The sequence below is a fragment of the Astyanax mexicanus genome, chromosome 3 (assembly GCF_023375975.1).
Source record: "Astyanax mexicanus isolate ESR-SI-001 chromosome 3, AstMex3_surface, whole genome shotgun sequence".
In the NCBI taxonomy this organism is placed as follows: domain Eukaryota; kingdom Metazoa; phylum Chordata; class Actinopteri; order Characiformes; family Acestrorhamphidae; genus Astyanax; species Astyanax mexicanus.
The window spans coordinates 2,314,078-2,336,379 of record NC_064410.1 but is presented as its reverse complement, the minus strand read 5'-3'; the positions used below and the strand labels follow the sequence as shown (position 1 = coordinate 2,336,379).

Here is a 22,302-nt window from a genome sequence, read left to right as displayed (position 1 = left end):
TATTTATTTATTGTTGATTGACAAACATCATTTTTGTATACCAATGGTTGATATACGAACTCCAGCCACTGAGGAACCACATTCATCTGCACATTCATAGATCACTCTGTGTTTAATACATTTATATCATATCCAGTGTTCTGGAGATGCATCTCCGCCTTCAGACTTACAGCAGTAATTAAGGTTCTCATCGGTCATGCTGTGCTCATAGTTTCTGTCCGTTTCTGCAAATAAATTAATCGTCAGCCAGCCACTCGTTTGGGAGACTTTTGAAAATTGGAATAATTCCCAAAGACAAATTACACTGTCTGTCAAAAGACTGTCAAAAAGTTATTCAGAGGAGTTCAGTTATGTAAAGCTGCGTGTGAGTGGCATTTTGAATCAGCAGCGAGTGCCCGGTGGAGTTTGTTTCGGTGTATTGTGTTATGGGCATTAGGCTGCACAGAACAGGCCTGCAAGATAATTACTGAAAGACCGCCTTACCTTGCATTCAAATCATCTTATGATGATCTTAACTTGTGTAACGAGCGCTTGAGTCATTTTGTTCTCGCCGCTGTAGAGCGGTAATGGGCTCAGGCTGGTGAGAGTCTGGTTTGAGAATATTCCTCAAGACCTTTTCCTTAAAGAGCTAATGCTCCTTTAAAACCTTACTGCTCACAGAGTGACAAGAACTCACAGTTTGGCCCAATCCCATTTCACCCCTGGCACTACTCCTCACTCACCCCTACCCCTACCCTGTTTTTGAGTTTTACCCCATTCCCTTGGAACATAGTTAGATGGGTAGGGGGTGAAACCCTCCCCCTATAGGAATTGGGACGACCCTTCAACCCACATGCAGGTAGAGAGGAAGTGAGGGTTTATATAGGGTAGAGAATTAGAGGAGTAAGGGCAAAGTATGGGTCTTTTAAAGACCATTTCTGTACAGATATATGCAAGTACAAACAGCTTTTTAAACAGTTTTAAGGGTGTCAATTTGAAATGGAATAAAACGTTAAATCCTAGAACTTTAGGTCGAATTTGAGGACCATTTGAGGAAATTGTGGAATCCAAAGTAATCCTGATTAGAAGTTCAGTACATTTCAGTCATGATGTGATCCCCTGATACGTCTTCAGGATATCATGTAGGTGATGTGTTACAAGACACTGTATTGATCTAGTGATCTATTTTAAGCGTTTATTTCTGCTTTTATCGTTGATGATTATGAAGCTTACAGCCAATAAAAACCAAAAAATCAGTGTCTCAGGAATTTTTTAATATTAAATATAAGACCAGTTGCTACTTTTAGCAGTGTGGGCAGTGTGCCAAGTCCTGCTGGAAAATGAAATCTGCATCTTCATGCTTCTTTACGCTTCTCTTCTACTTTTATGAAGTGCTGTAAGATTTTGTGGGAAAACAAAACTGCACTGACTTTAGACTTGATAATAAAACACAGTGGATCAACACCAGCAGATGACAGACATGTCTCTCCAAACAAACCATCACTGATCATCAGTAAATTTTACATTTCTTTTAAAGAAAAATAAGATTTTCTCTAATCAGATTTGAGTCACTTTCATTTGTGGACCTAAATTGAATCAGAATTCATGCGTCTTTTTGCTTTTACGCATTAGCATGAGCGCTACGTGCTTCTCTCTCGTACCCACACTGCATCTCTTGGTGCAGCTGTGCAGCTATAGCTGCAAAAAAACAGCAAAAGCAAACCGACTGGCCTTTTTTTTACCTCCTGGACCTGAGCATGAACTTCAGACCAGCTGTTTCCTGTTTCTCCACTCCAGCAAAAAGATGCTCCACATATGAGCTGCTAACTCATCCATTTCCCTTTATAAAGCTACGAGTCTCTCGTCTCTCTAATATGAGTTTTTTTTGTTGTTGGTGAAGAAGGAGGCGTTTATACAGGTATAAATGTGAGCAGATTCGTTCACACTTACATTTAGAGTGAATGTGAACCGTCAAGATAAACAAATCCGATCTGAGAAAAAAAAAAAGAAAGATTTGAGCAAAGTGGCTTATAATGTGAACGTAGACTGAGATGACAAAATCTAAACAGGAAGGCTTTGGAACTTTATAGGTCCTGCAGATGTTTCCATAGCTCATTCTAACTCATCCTAAATGGCGGATCAGAACTAAGTTATTATTTTTGGCTAAAATTGAGCACTTTTTGGAGAGTGACCACGAGGTACAGTGTGCTGCTGCCAGCCAGGTTTAAATATAGATCCAATCCAAGAACTAATTCTGGAGCCGCAGTGCTCTATAATTCAGCTGAAAATTCATTAATGTGCATCCAAGCTTCAAACACACACACACAGACAGAAAGAAAGGCAGTGTGTGCATGTGTGTGTGTGTGTGTGTGTGTGTGTGTGACAGCAGTGAACAAGCCTGCATTCATGTATGTCCATATTGGTGCTTTTTGTGAACGGTTGGCAAGCTGGCGCTCGTCTCGGTTCAAACGCGATTGTCTTCATCTCAATTCAGTTCCAACTGGCCCCTCATCAGCATTCGCTCCATGCTTTATTCATGATCTTGCGCTTTGCATTTGAGGACCACCATCCCTGGCAGATGCAGGTTTCCACACATGTACAGAGATGGTAATCAGCTTATAAAGATAAAAATCAACACTTTATCTTGTGAGAAGGGTACTGGTTTCGCTTGAGCACCATGTGGGTACATAATCACATACAGTACTACAGAACTATGGGCTCTATTGATCGTACACCCTATAAAAAGGTGCGTCGTGATGCTCATTGCTATCTTACACCCTGTCCAAAAATCTCTTTTCACAGTTTTTAACAGCTTCCACGCTGTTAAAAACTAGCATCAGAGTTTAGGAATGAATCTACACTGATGGTCTGGTGTGGTGGTCTGGAAGTGATGTGTGTGTGCTCCACTGACTGATTAAAACCCTGACAACAGTCAACAGTCAGATTCAGACCTGTGAGACTGCATAATGATGTTTTATTAATAATTTATGAGCAGTATTGATCAGAGAAGAATGTGTCCTCTGTATGTTTCTTGATTGGTTCCTCCCAAAAAGTTTCTTCCTCCAGCTTTGAGGGAGTTTTTCTTTGCCACCATCAATTCAGCTTGATTATTTGGGCATTTATTTGTGTTATTGTGTTTTTTGCTACCAGACTACTTTTGCTAGTTGTAAAAGATGCTCTTTTTAGACACAGTTAACTAAATGGTCATCTTCTACAGTCCAACAGCATTGCTTAATTCTCATTATTAAAATGAATAAACAGATAAAATACACTTTTTCAGTAAGAACCTGTGCATTCATATAAAACAGGCTTAGACCTGCTGTTTTATGACTTCATGACTTTATGAATAGCTCATAAACACGGCCGAGATAAACGCAAGACCATTTGCACCGAGTCAATGCCTCTTTTATTTCATTTTCTCCTCTACATGCGCTTATAATGTGATGTACCAACAATGGTATTCAGTGGTAGGTCTTCAAAATCAGTTCCTTTTTTTTTTTTGAAACAGAAGACACTTTCATGAAGGTTGAGTAGAAAAAAGAAAGAAAAAAAATCTAAACAGCAAGATGAAAAGAGTAAACAGGAGTGGAAGAAAATAATCTGTGCAGCTTTTCTTTTGCCATTATACAACCAGAATAAAGGCAAAGTCACCGACTCTACATACAGTACCACTCTAACGGTAAACGAGATTTCCGGAGCTTTATTCTGCTGCTCTCCTGCATTTATTCATGTCTGAATCACTGAAAGAATGGTCCTTTCCTTTCTGCTTTCCTTGATTTTGCCTGATTTGTAGTTCATATCCAGTGTTTAAGAGGGAAGGACGTTCAACCAATAAGGAGAGATTGTGATAAAACACAAAAAAGCTATTACCTTTTTAAGTGGTGGGATTTTAGATATCTCATATTTTATAATATATATATATCTTATATACTAGGCACTGTTAAAAATCTAAATTTTAAGGTAATATCTGTTCTATTGCTTAAATATTTTCTAATCTAATCCAATTTAATCATGTTACAAAGACAAAGTGAGGTAATATTTAAGGTCATGCCAAAGGACCCAAGAAACCTCGTATCAAACTATTCAGGCAGCACTTTACTTTATATGGTAATACTATGGTAACAGATTATTTATTTCTTCATAAACTAAATATCAATTATATTAATAAATCAGCAATTGTGGAGGTAGTAGCTCCATAATTGGATATCCAGTTAGATAATAATAATATAATATTATTAATATTAAGATAACAAGTTGTATTTACACATCAATTAATTGACCGATTTTGTATTTGTTACTAAATAATAAATCAGTAATTCTAAAGGTTCCAGATCAATAATTAGTAAGAAATTACATTATAATATTATGCTAATATTTATTGTATTAATGATTAATTATTTTCTAATTTTCTAGATAACAAATCAGAACAAGTACGTAATTAACTTGTAAATTTATGGAAAAAATTGCATTCAAATACTACTTATTATTTCTAGTTCTTCATGGATGATACGTTATATTTTAATGATAATTTGCAATTTATAGCCAAAATCTTTCAATTATATAATAAACTATTAGCACATTTTCTACTCATTAAAAACGTAAAATTTCTGCAATTGTAGTAGTAGTCGGGAAAAAATAGAAAATAAAACGTAACAAGTAGTATTTACCTTAAATGAAAGAATGAAAGAAACGTTTCTAGTTCTTAGTTAATAGATTAGTATCTGTAATGGTAACTACTTGATAATAAACTAGTTTGGATCAAATTTGAAATTTTAATAACCCCAAAAAAAACAGTGCAGTAATTCTGCATCTAACATAAAATTGAATTTTTAGCAGAATTAAAAATCTAGATTTACTATTTTCTTTCTGACTGCAATTACAATCACAATCTTTTAATTGTTACGGAGTTATTACCTCCACAATTACTGGTTTATTAATCAGAAACAAGTAGAAATTGATATATATATATATATTTTTTTTTTTTAATGAATAAATACAACTTGTTACCATAATATTAGCATATTATTTACCTGCTTATTAGCGATGTGTATAGTAAAGTGTTACCAATATTCTACTTCCATTTCCACTAAACACACCCATCATGTCACAAATAAGCATTTAATAAATAATTATGAAAATTTAGAAAAGGTTTAGACACTGTATATGTGTGTGTGTGTGTGTGTGTGTGTGTGTGTGTGTGTGTGTGGTATTAGTCATCAGACCTCCTGGCAGTGCTTGCTGAAACATGGCACATGTTCAATAGAAACAGTAACCTCATCTTTTCTTTTTTTGTATATTACGATGATGGGTTGGACAGTGTAGTGGATAACACTCCCACCCTCCACCCTGAAGATTCCCTGCCCAGGCTAACACATTACACATGCTACCCAAGTGTTAGCCCAAGTGATAGAAGGAGCAAATTAGCTTCCTAATGTAACCTAGTGATATATTTGGATGTTCTAATATGCTAATATTATATCATTATTCTAATAATTAGAAATAGCCTATCTGCAACTACAAATATATAACAATAAAGTATGGATCAAATATAAAAATATAAGATAAAACATACAAGATAAAAAGTTTACCCCATATTTTTGATCAACCATTAACTTTGTGCTGTTACTACTCTAGTTAATCTAGTTAGTCTAAAACTGTATTCAATAGAAAAATGTATATTAAAACTTTGGATGCAATTTTGAATCAACATATTTCTGTACTAAACAGATTTCTGTACTAAAAACAATTTTTTTGGGTGAGTAAAGCGCTTCTGTTTAATTACATTAAACTTAGATTTCCAATATTTTAGTGCACTTAGCATCAGCGCTAGTTGTGGTTAGCAATGCGTCCCACGTAAACACGCAGACTACAGTACAATATTCTCAGCTCTGCACGGTGAAAGAGCTAGCGCTTAGCGTGGTTAGCGGCTAATGCTAATACTGCTCCATCCTTAGTGCTGGAGAATCTTCACTGAAAACTCATTCTTATTACTCTGTACTTCAGCAAAGTGGCTTTACTGCTCCTTAATAACTGACTGTTACAATTCATACATAGGGAGCACCAGATTATAAGACGGACTGTCGTTTTTTTTTTTTTTTTTAATTAAAGGATTTTAAGTTTAAGTAGTGCGAAAAATTTGGTAATATATTGTTTAAACACCTTGTCATATTAAACCAGGAAGAAACTGTTTTTTTTTTTACACCTTTTTACACCAATCTCTAAATTGTGCATTTTGCAAAATTTGTCGACAAATGCGTCTCTGGGTAGTTAGACTTAAATCTGATTGATTTTTGTAAAAAGAAATGGTTACTGGAGTTTTAGTCGTTCTTTTTAGTCGTGGATTTTTCCAGTTTCATTAGGATTATATCAAGTTATATCCAATTAATGTAAAAAGGGTGGAAAAGGAGGTTAGCAGGTTTCTATGAGGGGAAACCTATTTCTTTTCTCACGTTTCTTAGTTCTTTAACCTCTTGTAATTCTCCTTTAATTTATTTAAGCTGATTAATAAGTGATATTATTCTACGCTACATGATCACCAGAACAGCAACACAGGCAAAATCAAGAAAAGCCCACAGGAAATAAAACCGTGTTCACTATCGTATTCGGCCTCTGGCCTAATCTCTTGGTCTTTGTGTAGAAAACAGTTGGAAAGTAGAGTATCCCTAAGGCAGGTCACACACAAAACAGCACAAACTTTCCGGGAATAACACATTAAATGTGGAATGATGCGTGCTTGACAAGAAAATGGGAAATTGAAAGGCGAGTTATTTCAGGCACTTATAAAAAATCTCTCGAGTCCTTGGCTACACCGTGTTTCATTGTGGTTCATGTACAGAACGACAGCTCCTCTCTCTCCCGAGCACTGCGAGGTGTGTGTTATTTTGTGTGTATTTGTGTGTGTGTGTGTGTGTACTGCTAATGCGAGACAAGGCAACAGACTAGACAAATAATGTACACTCAACAACGACTCTTTTAAAGGGATTTCTGTAGACCGTACCCTCTCGCATGACAGGGGAGTGCTATTTACACGAGAGTAAACTCAACGGAAACACAGTGCCTGACCGTAAACACTGCTCTTTTCAATCACTATAGCTTTACATGAAGTGTATTTTACTTATTTTACTCTGTAAAATACATTGACACGTTGATCTAAACTGCTGTTCTTGATGTCAAACATTAATGTAACCATAAAAATGGAAGCTAACAGACCTACGCCTTTTAGCATCGTGCAAACAGGACACCGAAATCATGATACACAACAAACTTTAGTGTAATATCATAGAAATAATCTCTTTTGCTCCCATACATAGGGACCAGTTTACACATGTAGTTGGTTTCTCTGGTCCGGATCAGTTGATGAGTTCTTGGGAGTTTACTTGGAGCGCTTTACAGGAGTTGGACAATGAAACTGAAACACCTGTCATCATTTTAGTGTGGGGATTTTAGGTTTCGTGGCTAAATTGGAGCAGCCTGGTGTTCAATCTTCATTAATTGCACATTGCACCAGTAAGAGCAGAGTGTGAAGGTTCAATTAGCAGGGTAAGAGCACAGTTCTGCTCTAAATATTGCAATGCACACAACATTATGGGTGACATACCAGAGTTCAAAAGAGGACAAATTGTCGGTGCACGTCTTGCTGGCGCATCTGTGACCAAGAAAGCAAGTCTTTGTGATGCATCAAGAGCCACGGTATCCAGGGTAATGTCAGCCAGCATACCACCAAGAAGAACCAACCACATTCAACAGGATTAACTGTGGACGCTGTAAGAGGAAGCTGTCTGATAGGGACCTCAACTCTCCTGTTTCCACCAGAACTGTCTGTCACCACAATAAAACATTGTGCTCTTAAACAAGGTGTTTCAGTTTCATTGTCCAACCCCTGTACTTGTAGCATTACAGCGCTAACGCTCGGAGGAAAGCGCAGTGACTCGGTTCTGATACATCAGCTCACAGACACCTTGTGCTGATCTACATCACTCTTTGAAGTGATGAGGGGAAACAGTGCCATCTACTGTACCCACCCAAAGGGAGCAAGGCCAATTGTGTTCTCTCAGGGCTCCAGCAGCTGATGGTGAGCTACATGAACAGGATTAAAACCGGCAATCTCCTGTACATATATATTTTTTAAACAGACACAAAAACCTCAGTTTTTAGAAATATCCAGATTTTTGTGGACAGGGCCTGAGATTACAACTCAAACCATCTGTGTTTTTCACGATTTAGACACACAGTTTGCACAATGCTGAATGGTGGGAACTATTGCATCTGTTCTCTCTTTCTCGCTGACTGTTTTGTACGATGAGGCCACCAGGAGACCGGCAGCAGCGACGATCTGCCGCTCGCACTTGGCTGGTCACATTAAACTGTTAAACGCACAGTGAGAGAAGTCGCGGAGCTGACTGCCCACTCTGAATCTGAATTCTGACGGCTCGGTCCAGCAGGGCCATTTGCCTCGATTTCCCTCAGCCAGAATAATTACCATACGTCTCTCGCCTCCAGAGCGGAAGTGGTGATTTGGAAATCAGCGGAATAAGACTTCACCATGAATTGCCTCTCTTGGAAACACATTAGTCATTTCAACTGCTTTGTTAGCGATATTGATGGCCAATATGGGGCTGATGATGGCTGTTGCACGGTGGGGGACATTACAGCCAACAGTGAGTTACGGGAAATAACAAGGAGCTTGACGGCTCGGCGTTACTGACTGCGAGGAACTCGGCTGCAAGGAAAATATTGACCGCGCCCCGCTGCTACTGCACTCTGGATCACACGGGAATCGACACACTGACACTTTTAGGGGCTACACTATTCAACAACCACACATTAACAACAATGAGGTAATGGAGATCAAGAAACCCAAAAAAACTAAACTGAACAAAACAACAAAAAACTAAACAAGAAATCATGATGTTGGAAGAGAAGTCCCTTGTTGGGTCACGAGCACTGTCCGCACCCTTACTTTCTTTCTTTATTTCTTTCTTTCTTTCTTCTGCGATTGTGATTATCAAATAGCTATAATAAAGTCTGTAGAGTTTAAAAGTAATCGAATGGATTCGGACGTGCCTCTTTGGACGCCACATCCTGAACAATATTGAAGTGTGGAGCTGACTGTATGAAGAGGCCACTCAATATGTATCTTAGAAAACCTCAGAGGAACAAAAGGTTTGAATTTTTTCTTTTGGGGTTTTTTTTTACAAGTCATAGAATTCGATATCAACATTTACACCTGAGATTTGAATCCCCCCCCAAAAAACCTGTACTGGTCTTGAACGTGTTTAGCAACTCTTGGGTAGCAAAGACGTGGGTAGTTACGAGTGAGTGAGTTACGGGCTAGTGATCTGATTTTGCGACATCAGAACTTACAAGTTCTTACAAGGTCCTTCTTTTCCAGATCTAGTGGTTATCGAACTAATGCCACTTTTTTTTTTTGTAGTCACAAGAATCTCTTGTGGACACACAGTCAGGAATAGTATTACAAAAACTGACCTAAATACTATGCAACAGTAATGCACGACTGGGAAAAGAGAAGACACGTGTTGAGTAGTAGACTAGACTACATCTATTGGTCAGTGTCTTAGCTGTCTAAGTGGAGGCCTGTTCGAGTTGGATTAGTTTTACGGGAGGAGGTACTGTAGTAGTTACGACAGTGTGTAAAATTTACCAACCCTCTATTCTAAGACCTCACACCAAGAGAATAAACCTGCCGAAGAAACCTGCCGATAAACTCGGCTGTACAGCATTTTTGTCGTTAAGGTTTGAGACTGGGGTATAAAGCTTCCATTTCCATTGGGAATCCTCCTCTGAACCCCCCAGAGAAAAAACACAAAAGCAAACCTCAGTAAAACTAATCCAGCTTGAATGGCGACTGAACTGACGGAATTACGGAATTGCTCTCAGTAATCCATCCATCCTTTTTTGTTCTCGTTTTGAATGTTTTCTTTTCTTTTTTTTCCCTTGAACACCGAAGGCCTTTGTGGCGTAAACAGCTAGCGCCTCGATAGCGGTCCCCGCCTCAGTGCATGCTTTCCTCAAAAAACACATTTCACTCATTTCTCACACCACAGTACTTATGTCCTCGGGCTCATCGGGCTTCTTGGGCTTGCTGGGCAATGACTTGAGGTACTCCAGGTGGCGGCGGGCGTCCTCCTGGTTCTGCCTCACGTAGTACACCACATAGGATATGACCATGGCGAACCAGCCGAACATGGTCACCAGCATGGCGTAGTCGGTGGTGCGCCGGGCCAGGTTGCACAAGTCGGCGTCCACTGCCAGAAACGGTCGTCCCTCTTGGTCTCGCAGCTCGGAGCTACGGCAGTGGACTCGCGTCGCCGCCTCGTGGTTGTGTGCCATGCCGCCCAAAGCTTGCTGCAGGGCGCAGTCGCAGTGCCACGGGTTGTCGTCAACGAGCACGCGAGCTTTAAGCCGTGCGAAAGCATCCTTGTGCACGCTGACGATGCGATTGTGAGAAAGGTCCAGCTCCTCCAGCGAGGCCTCGAGGCCGAGGAAGGCGCCCTCTCCGAGCGTCTCCACCGCGTTATGCGACAGGTTGAGCCGCCGCAGCATCCTCAGGCCCTGAAAGGCGCGGTCCGGCACCGCTTGGATGTGGTTGCGGTCCAGTTGCAGGAGCACCGTGTCTGGCGGGAGGTCCGGAGGGATCTCCCTCAGACGCAGCAGGCTGCAGGTGACGTTGAGTCCGTGCAGGGAGTGGTCGGCACGCTGGCAGGCGCAGCCCTTGGGGCACATGCTTGCCGAGGGGAAGCAGATGGCCATGAGCACCAGGCTGTGCAGCAGGAGGCACATGGGGATGGAGCGCGAGAGCCACAGGTCCAGCGGAGTCATGCCGGCCAGCCGTCAGCATAATCCCGCCAAAGCCAGACGAGGGGCCGCTCACGACGGCCCCAAAGAGGCTGCAGCGGTCACCGCGAGCCCGGGGGTCTCTGGGGAAAAGCTGCACATCGCTGTCATCCTCCACTCAGGCCTGTGTGGGAGAAAAAGAGGAAGAGAATCACTCTATTTGCAGTAACAGTAAAACTTCCAAAGAGCTTTAATCAAGCATGAAGATAAGAGATAAGGAACAGTTTTGGAGGTTTGGGTTGAGGATGAGCAATGTGATGATAAAATCTACTGTGATAAATCACGCTTTTCCAAATATTAAAGCTCATCATCAGCAGCAGCTTCAAGCTTAAAGAACACCAAACAGCAGTGGGGTTCCTTTAAAAAAGAGAGGACACAGTGAGTCCTGTTTGAGTCCTGTTTAACCGTAGAACGTTAACGCAGGGTGATTTTTCACCCACACAATTTTTTCATGTGATTTTTTTCATTGTGTTCACTGCTGTCTGAGCTGTATGGGACTGTAGGGGGGCTTCAGGACGATCCTCACTGATCTCATTAAATGTTATGGTTGATTTCCTCCTACTATCTATGGTTTTTAATCCTGAAAGTTCGCCCGTTTGATAGATGTACATCTGTTATCTTAAATCACTGCTCATGCCAAGAATCAAGAGAGGGTACAACAACCATTGACCTAAAACACAAAAAAAAACTATAGACTTAAAACTTCAAAACCTCATCTACAAACATCCCACTTAATTTACACAAAACAACAGAAGCAGAAAGGAAATTTATGTCAACTGTAGCCACAGTGTCTGGATTAATGGAAGTTGCACCAAAGGTAAAAAAAGTAAAACTGAAACAAACTGAATTTGGAATTTGGTCTGGATATAGGAATTGCGGCAATGAAAGCCAAAAAAAATTGCCTAAAAAATATTCTATGTCTTTTTTGGTTCAGACTTTTCAGTTTGTTCCAACCGTACATAGCAGATTAAAGGTGGTGGTTTCCAGTCTAAACCCATGACCAAAAAAATCTGGTCCAACCAAAAGAGGTGGAAATGGTCCAGATCAACTGAATTATGCTTTTAGTTTGTTTGAGCACACTGTCATATTTATACGATTTGAGCAAAATTATACAGTACTTTTTATCCAATCGGAACAGTGGAATTTAACGACACTAACAACTAACAACAATGCTATCTAGTGGGAAGGTTTAAACACAACACTAAATGAACCACTTCTGACACCAATCTTTACATGGATCCTGTGTTGCAAACCAAAATCTCACAATACAATATGACATTTATATTTTCTTACACTCTAAAATTTTAAATGAGAGAAAACTGATGAATATCAGATCATTCCTGTATGCGTGTTAGGGACAGTTAGTGAATGAGGTTCTTCTATAGCTTCAGGACTGGAGAACTTTTGTTTTATTGTAGGTATTTAATAAAAGCTGGTTTTATAAAGTGAATACTTGTGTAAAGGGCTGATACACGGGTGTCTAACATCCATTATCCTGAGTGAAAACGAGTTAGACTTTTGACATCCATCAATCAAATCTTTTGGATGGCTGGTGTCACGGCTTACTGTACCGGTGTTGTTGCATCAGCTTGGGAACAACAGAGACAAAGCTGATAGAGAGAGAGAGAGAGAGAGAGAGAGAGCAAGTGAGAGAGAGTGAGACGGGTGAGAAGCCATGTTGCCAACATACACACTCACACACACTGCTGGCACACAGACACAAACACTCCTGATGCATAAAAATACATCACGCACTTTCCCAAACCCAGCTCGGGGGGAAAACAACAACTCAGGTGACAGGTGTGAGGTACAGCGAGCTGCGTCGCCTACCTCCTCATCTCAACCCAGACACAAATCCATGTTCTGGAACAGCAGCCCTAAAGGAGCCTTCCGTGTGCTCCATGATCACAAGGTGAAAACCACTTCCAGACGCTCGCGACTCTGTGATTTCAACCTGAATTCAATTAACGCTACATGCTAATTTCAGGTGGAGGACTCAAAAGCGTGGATCACAGCATGCACTGCTCTAGACTCTAGAATACGGCTGCAGAATATATATCGTTTAAGCATCGTCATCGCAATGTGCAAAAAAGTAGATACACAGCTCTGTCTCTGTGTCTGTGTGAGTGACAGGCTGCTGCTGCCTGAGAAGCGTGAGGGGGAGGAGTAAACACGAGGTTGGGCACGTGCTTGTAAACGTGAGCATGTGTGGCAAGCTGTGCACCTCATCCCAGCACAGTTTTGCAGCGCAGATATTTCCAGTTACAGCCGATTTCATGCTTTTAATCCCAGAAAAAACGCTGTTGTTCTTATATATTTAAAAAGCCATTTAAATGCCTGATTAAAGGGTTGATTACTGATGTTTTGCTGTTGTTTTCCTCAGGTTTTGAGTTGAGCTCAGGACTGACTCAGCTTTTGATTGGTTCGGACGCAAGACTGGTGATGTCCTGGGTTCTGCATTGTTTAATATAGCAATATATATCATCAAAAAAAGAACATTTGCAATATAACATTTTTCTCCACTCCAGACTGTTACAGCACAGCGTTCAGGGGCGAGTCTGAGCTCAGGTGCATTGTAATAATCACTTTGCCAATTATATCACTAGAAAGCATTATATTAAAAACAACATATGCAGATTTGCCAAAATCAAATGGAACAGGTTTTATGATAATTCTGTCAGTTACGCTTCCTAAATCAGTGTGTGAAACGCCTCACGGTAATCACCGGTCCCTCTGCTTCAGTGCTGCCTGGCCGGCAAATCATTTCACTGCTTCACAATGAAAATGAAACACGATGTTTGGTGAATGTTCTTCAACTGAAACAAAAAAAGTAATCACATATTACAGATTAAAATATAAAATGTACCGTATTTTTTGCACTATAAGACACACCAGATTATAAAGCACACTATCAATAAACTACCATTTAAAAAAAATCTATTTTCATTCATAAGGTGCACCAGTTTATAGCATTGCCGAGTAGCATCAAAGCGCAGCGACTCGGTTCTGATACATCAGCTCACAGACGCAGCCTTGTGCTGATCCACATCACCCTAGGAGTGTTGAGGGGAAAGAAGAGCGCCATCTACTGTACCCACCCAGAGAGAGCAAGAACTGTTGTGCTCTCTCAGGGCTCCGGCAGCTGATGGCCATTTTAAAAAGCAGTTTTGATTGGTTACAACAGCTGTCAGTCAGATAATAGTCACCTAGCAACTGAAAAACGCAGACTAATGCTTTGAATTAGTTGCTGTTTATTTTATTTTAGTTAATTTATAAAATATGTGCTTATAGTTTGCAATAACTATAATATATATTTCCTTATTAAATATTATGTAATGATTTACATGCACCTATTGTTACCCCTTCTCTGAGGGGTTAGAAGGGCCTCACTGCACACCACTGCGTTTTCAGTTTAATACATTTAAACACATTCTATGCCACCAATTCAAATGCGACTGAGTGTCTATAAACCTCTATAAATGTTTTGGATTCATATCTCTTCATAGCTTCTGTGTGTGTCTGTTAGGTTTTCATACAAGCTGTGTCTGATAACGTCTGCATGCTGGATTCACGCTGTCTTGGAATTAGCATAATTACAAATGTCTGACTGGGGAAAAGCACCCCAGCATCACTCACTGCCTCGGATGACAAACATAGCTCAAAACTGAGGACGATTTTCAAAAACGTAGCAATCAACATGCTATTTCCCTGTCTACCCCAACGCAGTCATGTGCACAGACTGTGATATACAGAGAATCGAGCAGTGAACACGAACTGATATAAAAGCACAGAATACAGAAACAGGTCAAAGTGTAATATATCTATAACATATGCTGAATATAATATAGTGTTTTATGAGAAAAAAAAACATGTATAAGACAGTACATATACAGTTTCTGAATCAGTTTCTCTGATTTTGCTATCTATAAGCTATATATTTAAGTAAAATGAACATTACTGCTTTATTCTATAAACTACAGACAACATTTCTCCCAAATTCTCCTCAAATAATGCAAAGAAAACAAGTTCATATTCATAAAGTTTTAAGATTTCAGAAATCAATATTTGGTGGAATAACCCTGGTTTCCTAACCCACGTTCTCCTCCACCAGTCTTACACACTGCTTTTGGATAACTGTACAGCTCTGAAAAAATAAATAAATAAGAGAGCACTTAAAAATGATGAGTTTCTTTGATTTTAGCAAATTGAAAACCTCTGGAATATAATCAAGAGGAAGATGGATGGTCACAAACCATCAAACCACCAAACTGAACTGCTTAAATTTCTGCACCAGGAGTAAAGCAGCATAAAGTTATCCAAAAGCAGTGTGTAAGACTGGTGGAGGAGAACATGATGTCAAGATGCATGGAAAAAACTGTGATTAAAAACAAGGGTTATTCCACCAAATATTGCTCATTTCTGAACACGTAAAACTTGGATATGGATATGAACTTGTTTTTTTTGCATTGTTTTGTCTTTTTCTGCACATAAATGCTCTAATTGACAATATTTTTATTTGGAATTTGGAAGAAATGTTATAGAACAGTTTCAGATCTGTATGCTATATTCTGAATGTCATTTGTGTATGTTGTTTGTGGCCTTATGTTACTGTCTTTGAAAAGATGCCCCATGATGGGGGATTCTTTGTGTAAAGCACAGCAGTCTTTATTCCTGGAATCCTGTGTTTGTCTCATAATAGGCATCCTTTCTTTGATTTATATTTGCTGTACGTGTGGCTGGTAGACGTTTGGTATGCTAGACAGCATGTAGCATTAAAAACGACAGACAGAACTGGAACTTTCTCTGTGAGCTGTGAAGAAGCTCAGAGCAGATCCACAACATATATATATATATATATATATATATATATATATATATATATATATATATATATATATGTATTAATGCTGCTTTTCAACCAGACTGATTAACACTGATCACTACAGGTAATTCCTACCTTGTCCAGTTATTAGGGTGGGACAAATATTGTCAATATATATCAATATTGGGTACCACTTTATAATAAGACTACCTTTATAAAGGGTTTATAAATGCTTTACTATTAGTTTATTAATAGTTACTAATTAGGTTGTAAATGCCTTAAAATCATTAATAATCAGTTATAACACATACGTAGAAAGGGCAACACTGACCTGTTGTTTGCCAAATAGTGAACTATATTACACAGCCATCTATATTGTTTCCCTTTCTATGTATGTGAGTTATAACTGATTATTAATGATTTTTAAGGCATTTACAACCTAATTAGCAACCATAAATAAACTAATTGTAAACCATTTATAAACCCTTTATAAAGGTAGTCTTATTCTAAAGTGGTACCCAATATTGTGATAGATTGTATCGATACATGAGATCAAATATTGATATTTATATTGAAACATTGGAGCTTTAAACTCCCTAAGACTGACTCATCAATTTGACTTAATACAGTTACTGCTTTGCACTATAAGGTGCACTTAAAATCCTTTACATTTCCCAAAAATTGACATTGATGTTGATGATCTCAAACATTTAAGAGTGAAAAACATGCAGCAAAAAATGAGGGAAAAAAAAAATCACAAAGGGAGGCGAACACTTTTTCACACCACTGTAATTTCCATTGAATACTGACATTTGAAATCATGTCTAATTTCCAGAGGTGGAAAGTAATGAATTACTTTTACTCACGTTACTGTAATTGAGTAGATTTTATGAGTAATTTGTAATTACTTGTTTTATGGGGTGATCTGAACAAATACTGCCTGAAAGGTCCAAATTATTTAATTTAATAATTATTTAATTTATGATTTGTACTTTTTTTCAAATCAAATGATTAAAAGTAACTATGTAACTTTTACTCAAAGTACATTTTAAATTGAGTACTTTTTTACTTTTACTCGAGTAGATTTTTAGATGGGTACTTTTACTTTTACTTGAGTAGAATTTCAGCAAAGTACTTTTCTGTACTTTTTCCACCTCTGCTTATTTCTAATTCTGAATTCTTCAATGAAATGATCTTTGTGTCTTTCTGTTTTATAGGCATGTCTAAACGCAGTATAAATTGGGCCGATGGGAAAACCGTCTTTAATGGATTATCTCTTGGAGCCAGTGCTGTTTTTTTTTTTTTTTTTTTTTTTTTACATTTGAGCACCTCAGAGCTGTCTGTCTGTGTGAGCTGTGGTTGATGGTGTGTTCATTATTCGGCGGTGTCTGTTAGAGGGAATCTCTATCTGCGTGTGTGTGTGTGTGTGTGCGCGCTGAAGGCCCCCACGGCCCAGCTCGGCCCGAGTCCCAGGCTGATATGGTGTTATTTGCTCAGCTGGTTCCCTGTTTTAGCAGATAGGCTCCATGGCTGTGACTCCTACTTGGATGGGATTTTCCTGTGTATTTGAGCGAACGCCGCTCCAGCTATTAAAGCCCAGAGCAGCTAAATATGCAAAGTCACTAAAACATGAAAGCGTTTGAGTGCCAGTGTGGCCATTCATCAGGAAAGATTAGGCGCACTTACAGCGCGGGTAGTCTCACGCTGATATTGTTACGCACCGAGTCCCTAATGTGGCCTACAACACTGAAAATGAGCTGCGTTAAACTCGCCGGGCTGATGATGCATTGACCTCATGTTCCAAATCACCATTTAATGCAGCATCTTTAATGCATGGGCTTTGGATCGACTCCAGATTTGTCATTTCCTACCAATGATTTATTTAGAACTGATGGTGCCGCCACCTAAATCTGAAGGAAGCGGTCGCGGGGCCGACAGCATGACTCCAGCTCATTAGCCGGGAGAAAGCAGGAATCATGCTCAGTCTGCTGAGGAGGATGATCTGAGATTTTATTTTTTTTTATCAAAATATTTTTTCTTTTTAATTAATGTCTTCCTTTTTATCAATAAATCCTTTTAACTGAAGAGTACGTAAAAAAAACACATAATAGTGATCAGGACCACCTCACCTGGTGTGCAGAACAAAGCCTGTGAATTACATTTGATTGCTTGAAACACTGAAACAGTGCAAGAAAAACTTGTATACTTAAATATTTATACAAATATCGGTATATATTTTTATATTTTAACTGAGTGCTGCTTTTCTCAGCTGAGAATAAGCAAACAAACTCCATTTATTATAACAGTGCCGCCATATAATCCTTTTCATTAGTATTTATTAAGTGTTTAAATACTAAGGGGACCAATTTAGCCCAATGCACAAGTTGAGTCCTGATGCTCATTGCTATCTTAAGCCCTATCTGGACTGAATTCGTTTCGCAAGGAGTTCTGGGGTAATTTATCTCTTTTTTATGGGTTTTTTTATCCTCTGTGATTTTATTCCTGTCCAGATCGATCATCTACGTGTTTTTCTCAGCGTACTCTAAAAAAAAAAGTACAGGCTCATTTATCTTCTGTTTTTCGCTGAACTCTGTTTTTCGTGGTCCTCCAGGTATTTTAGTCCTGTCCGGACGCACATCTCTGAGTTTCGTCTCCTCGCGTTTAATAAAATAGCTATTTGTCCACTGCTGCGCACCGTAATTACACTTTGGGCGCACGTTTAAGTTTTTTTGGGGATTTAAGTTTGGATTTTTTTTACACTAGTTAGCCCTTTCGCCATTCAGAGATGAGTATATCGGACTGTAGCCTGCTGCTAACCCTGGCTAGCACTGCTGGAGCAGCATTAGCATTAATTGCTAAATGCACTAAGCACTAGTTAGCTCTTTCACCTTTCAGAGGTGAGTATATTGAACTGTAGCCTGCTGCTAACCCCGGCTAGCACTGCTGGAGCAACATTAGCATTAATTGCTAAATGCACTAAGCATTTTGATGCCAATTGCTAAATGCACTTAGCACTAGTTAGCTCTTTCGCTATTTAGAGGTAAGTATCGTTGGCCTGTAGCCTGCTGCTAACCTTGGCTAGCACTGCTGGAACAGCATTAGTATTAGCAACTACTGTAAGCTGTACTGTAAGCTATGTGGAACAAATCGCTAGCTAGTATTGCCCTGGGTTACCCCAACCCAGCCGTGCGACCTGCTGAATTAAAAGGAAAACATGGTGATACCCCTGTTCCTTAATAGTGTTCCTTATAATCCAGTGCTCCTTATATATGAAAATAGACTAGACAAATGCGCCTTATAATACGGTGCACCTTTACATTTGTTTGATGATCTAAAACATTTTAGAGTGTGAAACGTGCAAAAATAGGGGGTAAACACGTTTTCACACCACTGTATGATCAGAAATACACATCTACAGGCCTTCAAACACCCAGACAGATCTGGAAAGAATACAAGGCATTTACCCTGATTTTAGGGTGCAGTGAATCCCAGAGAAACACCATTCTCATCCTGCTCCTCACAGAAGATCAAAAAGCATCCTCCATTTGTGTTTGCTTGCCGAGGTAAGACTGTGCTGTTAGAAATGTCCAAGAACTTCCATTCAGCTTTGTGTTTTTAGGCTGACCCTGAATCTTTCAATGTGTAATCCCAGCACACAAAGGACCCCTGAAATGAGTTCCTGTAAAATTCCTCCGACCAATTTTGGATGCTAGAGGGAAATATCATGAAGTAATCCTCTCTCCAGCAGCCCAGAGAGAGGCAGTGCGAGCTGAAAGCCACTGGAGGAGGGATATAATACCAATTTAATGCTTTCTAACATTTACCACTGGACTCCAGAGGAGCATAATGGAACCCTGCAATTTTAGTAAATTCCTCAGACGCGTTTGTGTGTAATGGGTCAGTGTTAATAACAGCAACAGCCTGTTTCTCACAGCACACCTGACATTTCCTGACAGTGGTCATTTGTAACCAAGACAAACTTCAGTGCCTTACAGAGAATCAGCCTCATAGACCTGCTGCAAATACCATTTACCTGAAATATGGCTCTAAAAATGCAGAAATGCCATATTCATCAGTCAACTCATGACTCATTATTCATTGGTTAACTGCTAATTCCATTTAATCCATTTAATCAACAGAGTTTTAAGGATTTTCAACATATCATCATTCACTAAAAACTGTACAGGAGACACCCTCTATATCACAGCGATATATCTGACCAGTAAACATGGTAATAATGGTACTATCTCTTCAACAGTTTATACAGTATTTGAGTTTACAACAGTGTTTTAACAGCGTTTTTGACTAAATTTATTTATATATATTTAAAATCAAGTTTAAAGCCTGCATGGTTTTATGCTAAACAGAGCAAACATGTGAGCTGCAGAACTAAAATGAGCCATAAATGTATTAATATAGAAATGTATTAATATAGCCTATAAAGACATTTTGTATATGATTTAAATACACACATTATTAACATATTAACATTTTACATAATTTTACCAATGCTCACCAATATATATATACAATTAAATTTTAAATTTATACTAAATTAAACTAAATAGCATATAGTACCAAGTTCAAAGCTTGGGTGGTTTATGCTAAATAGAGCAAGCACATGAGCTGCTAAACTAAAATAAAAACAGTTCATTTTACAATTTATTTTTCAAAATCCTATATTAATCCAGTCAGCACTGAGTCAGTACAGAAGGACTACTGGTTATGGGAGACTGGGGTTCAATTCCCAATCTGGGTGCTCTACACCAGTAAGAGTCCTTGGATAAGACTCCTAACTTTACATTGGTCGTCCTCTGTAACAGGAATATCCTTGTAAGTTGGTCTGGATAAGAGCGTCATATAAAAATGCCAGAAGAGAAATGTATATGAATTAAATGCACACATTTTTATTTATAGTGAACATTTTATATAATGTCTTATTGTTACCACAACTTTTTGGGAGACTTGAAATGTACTCTCAATTCTAGAATGAGCCATAAATACTGTAAAAATGAATTAATATAGCCTATATGACTTAATATAAAACTGATAGCTGATTTAGTTCAAAGCCTGGGTGGTTTATGCTAAACAGAGCAAGCAGATGAGCTGCTGAACTAATATAAAAACAGTTATTTTCACCAGTTCTTTATAAAATCCTCTTTTAATCCAGTCAGTACTGAGTCAGTACTGGATGACTATACTGGTTTACTGAGTCATTTAGTTAGTATTTTGTATATGAATTAAACACACATTATTAACAGTGAACATGTTATATATAAAAACAGTTATTTTCACCAGTTCTTTACAAAATCCTCCTTTAATCCAGTCAGTACTGAGTCAGTACTGGAGGACTACTGGTTTATTAAATCATTTAGTTAGTATTTTGTACATGAATTAAACACACATTATTAATAGTGAACATTTTATATATAAAAACAGTTATTTTCACCTGGTCTTTACTAAATCCCCTATTAATCCAGTCAGTACTGAATCAGTATTGGAGGACTATACTGGTTCAGGTGGAGGCTGGCGGTGATGGATCAGTGGTGATGATTTAGGTGATAATGGTGATAGTGTGATGATCACTCCTCCTGACGCACATCAATAAAATCAGCCCTGTGTTTCTGTAGAAATCATCACACCCCTCTCCTCTCAGCTCTAAACCCGCAGGTCCCCGCAGATCCCCGCACATCTACAGTAAAGAACACGCCGCCGCGCGCGCAGACACACGCAGACAGCGGAGGAGCAACAGGCGACATGCGCGCGCCTCACATCTCACCTGCAGTGAATCGGTCCTCCACCGCTGCCTCCAGCTCGCGCTCATCCTCCGGGCGGATCCGCGGCTGGGATCCGGGATCAGGCGCTGCTCTCCGGGCTGAACTCTCCGCGAGGCCCCGCCGCCCTCCGCTCACATATTTCTCAATTGTTTGTTGATCTCGCGCGGACGGTGCGAAATAATGGGAGGGGCCGGTCTGCGCGCGCTGGAACGAATCACCCTGTGCACGAGCCGTGCTGCTCTTTTTCACACCCGTTTTCCGGGAGGCCCCGCCTCCTTCGCGCGGATTGGTTGCTGGTGCGCAATTCTGCTTTATGATTGGGTGGTTGGATCTAATTTACGCTAATGTTCTTAAATGTACCAAATTAATGAAGTCACTATATGTATGTCTGTCTATCTGTCTATCTGTCTGTCTGTCTATCTATAATTAATTGGGGATAGGACAAGACAAGACAAGGCAACCATATACACATATACAGTAGATAAAGGTGGAATATGGAGCTACACCAGCATTCATTTTCTCTATTAAAACTCTCAGTCAAACTCAGTACATTACAATATTCTACTTTTAAAAGCATTAAAACTACCCTGAGATATAATACAGTAAAAAAGTGAATCTAGTCTGCCAGGTGTAGATCGCACTATACCATTATTTTTGTCCTCTTTCTTTTTTTGTTAAATAAGTTAACAGTTAAATGTAATTCCACATGTAATTCTGCGCAGTTACACATATTATCTCCCAAAACTCCTGGACTGTTGCTTTAAAATAAACGCGTTAGGTTTAAGCACTGGCATCTATTGATTGCACTCTTTCTACCTGTATGCACTTCTTCGAATTGAATGTTATGGTGCAGAAATATGCTTAGATTTT

The 22,302-nt window shown here is 39.2% G+C and overlaps 1 protein-coding gene across 1 annotated transcript; it reads right to left on the bottom strand.

The window, feature by feature from the left end:
- Positions 1-3,368: 3,368 nt before the first annotated feature.
- On the bottom strand, positions 3,369-21,624 carry lrrc3b (leucine rich repeat containing 3B). Its single transcript, XM_007260671.4, has 2 exons — positions 21,435-21,624; positions 3,369-10,957 (listed from the first exon to the last, which is right to left on the bottom strand). The coding sequence occupies exon 2, from the start codon at positions 10,816-10,818 to the stop codon at positions 10,033-10,035; it is 786 nt and encodes a 261-aa protein (XP_007260733.2). The 5' UTR covers positions 10,819-10,957; positions 21,435-21,624; the 3' UTR covers positions 3,369-10,032.
- Between the last annotated feature and the right edge of the window lie 678 nt (positions 21,625-22,302).

What these genes read in the sequence shown, in the direction of transcription:
- lrrc3b (XM_007260671.4), bottom strand. Translation starts at nt 10,818, where the DNA reads ATGACTCCGCTGGACCTGTGGCTCTCGCGCTCCATCCCCATGTGCCTC.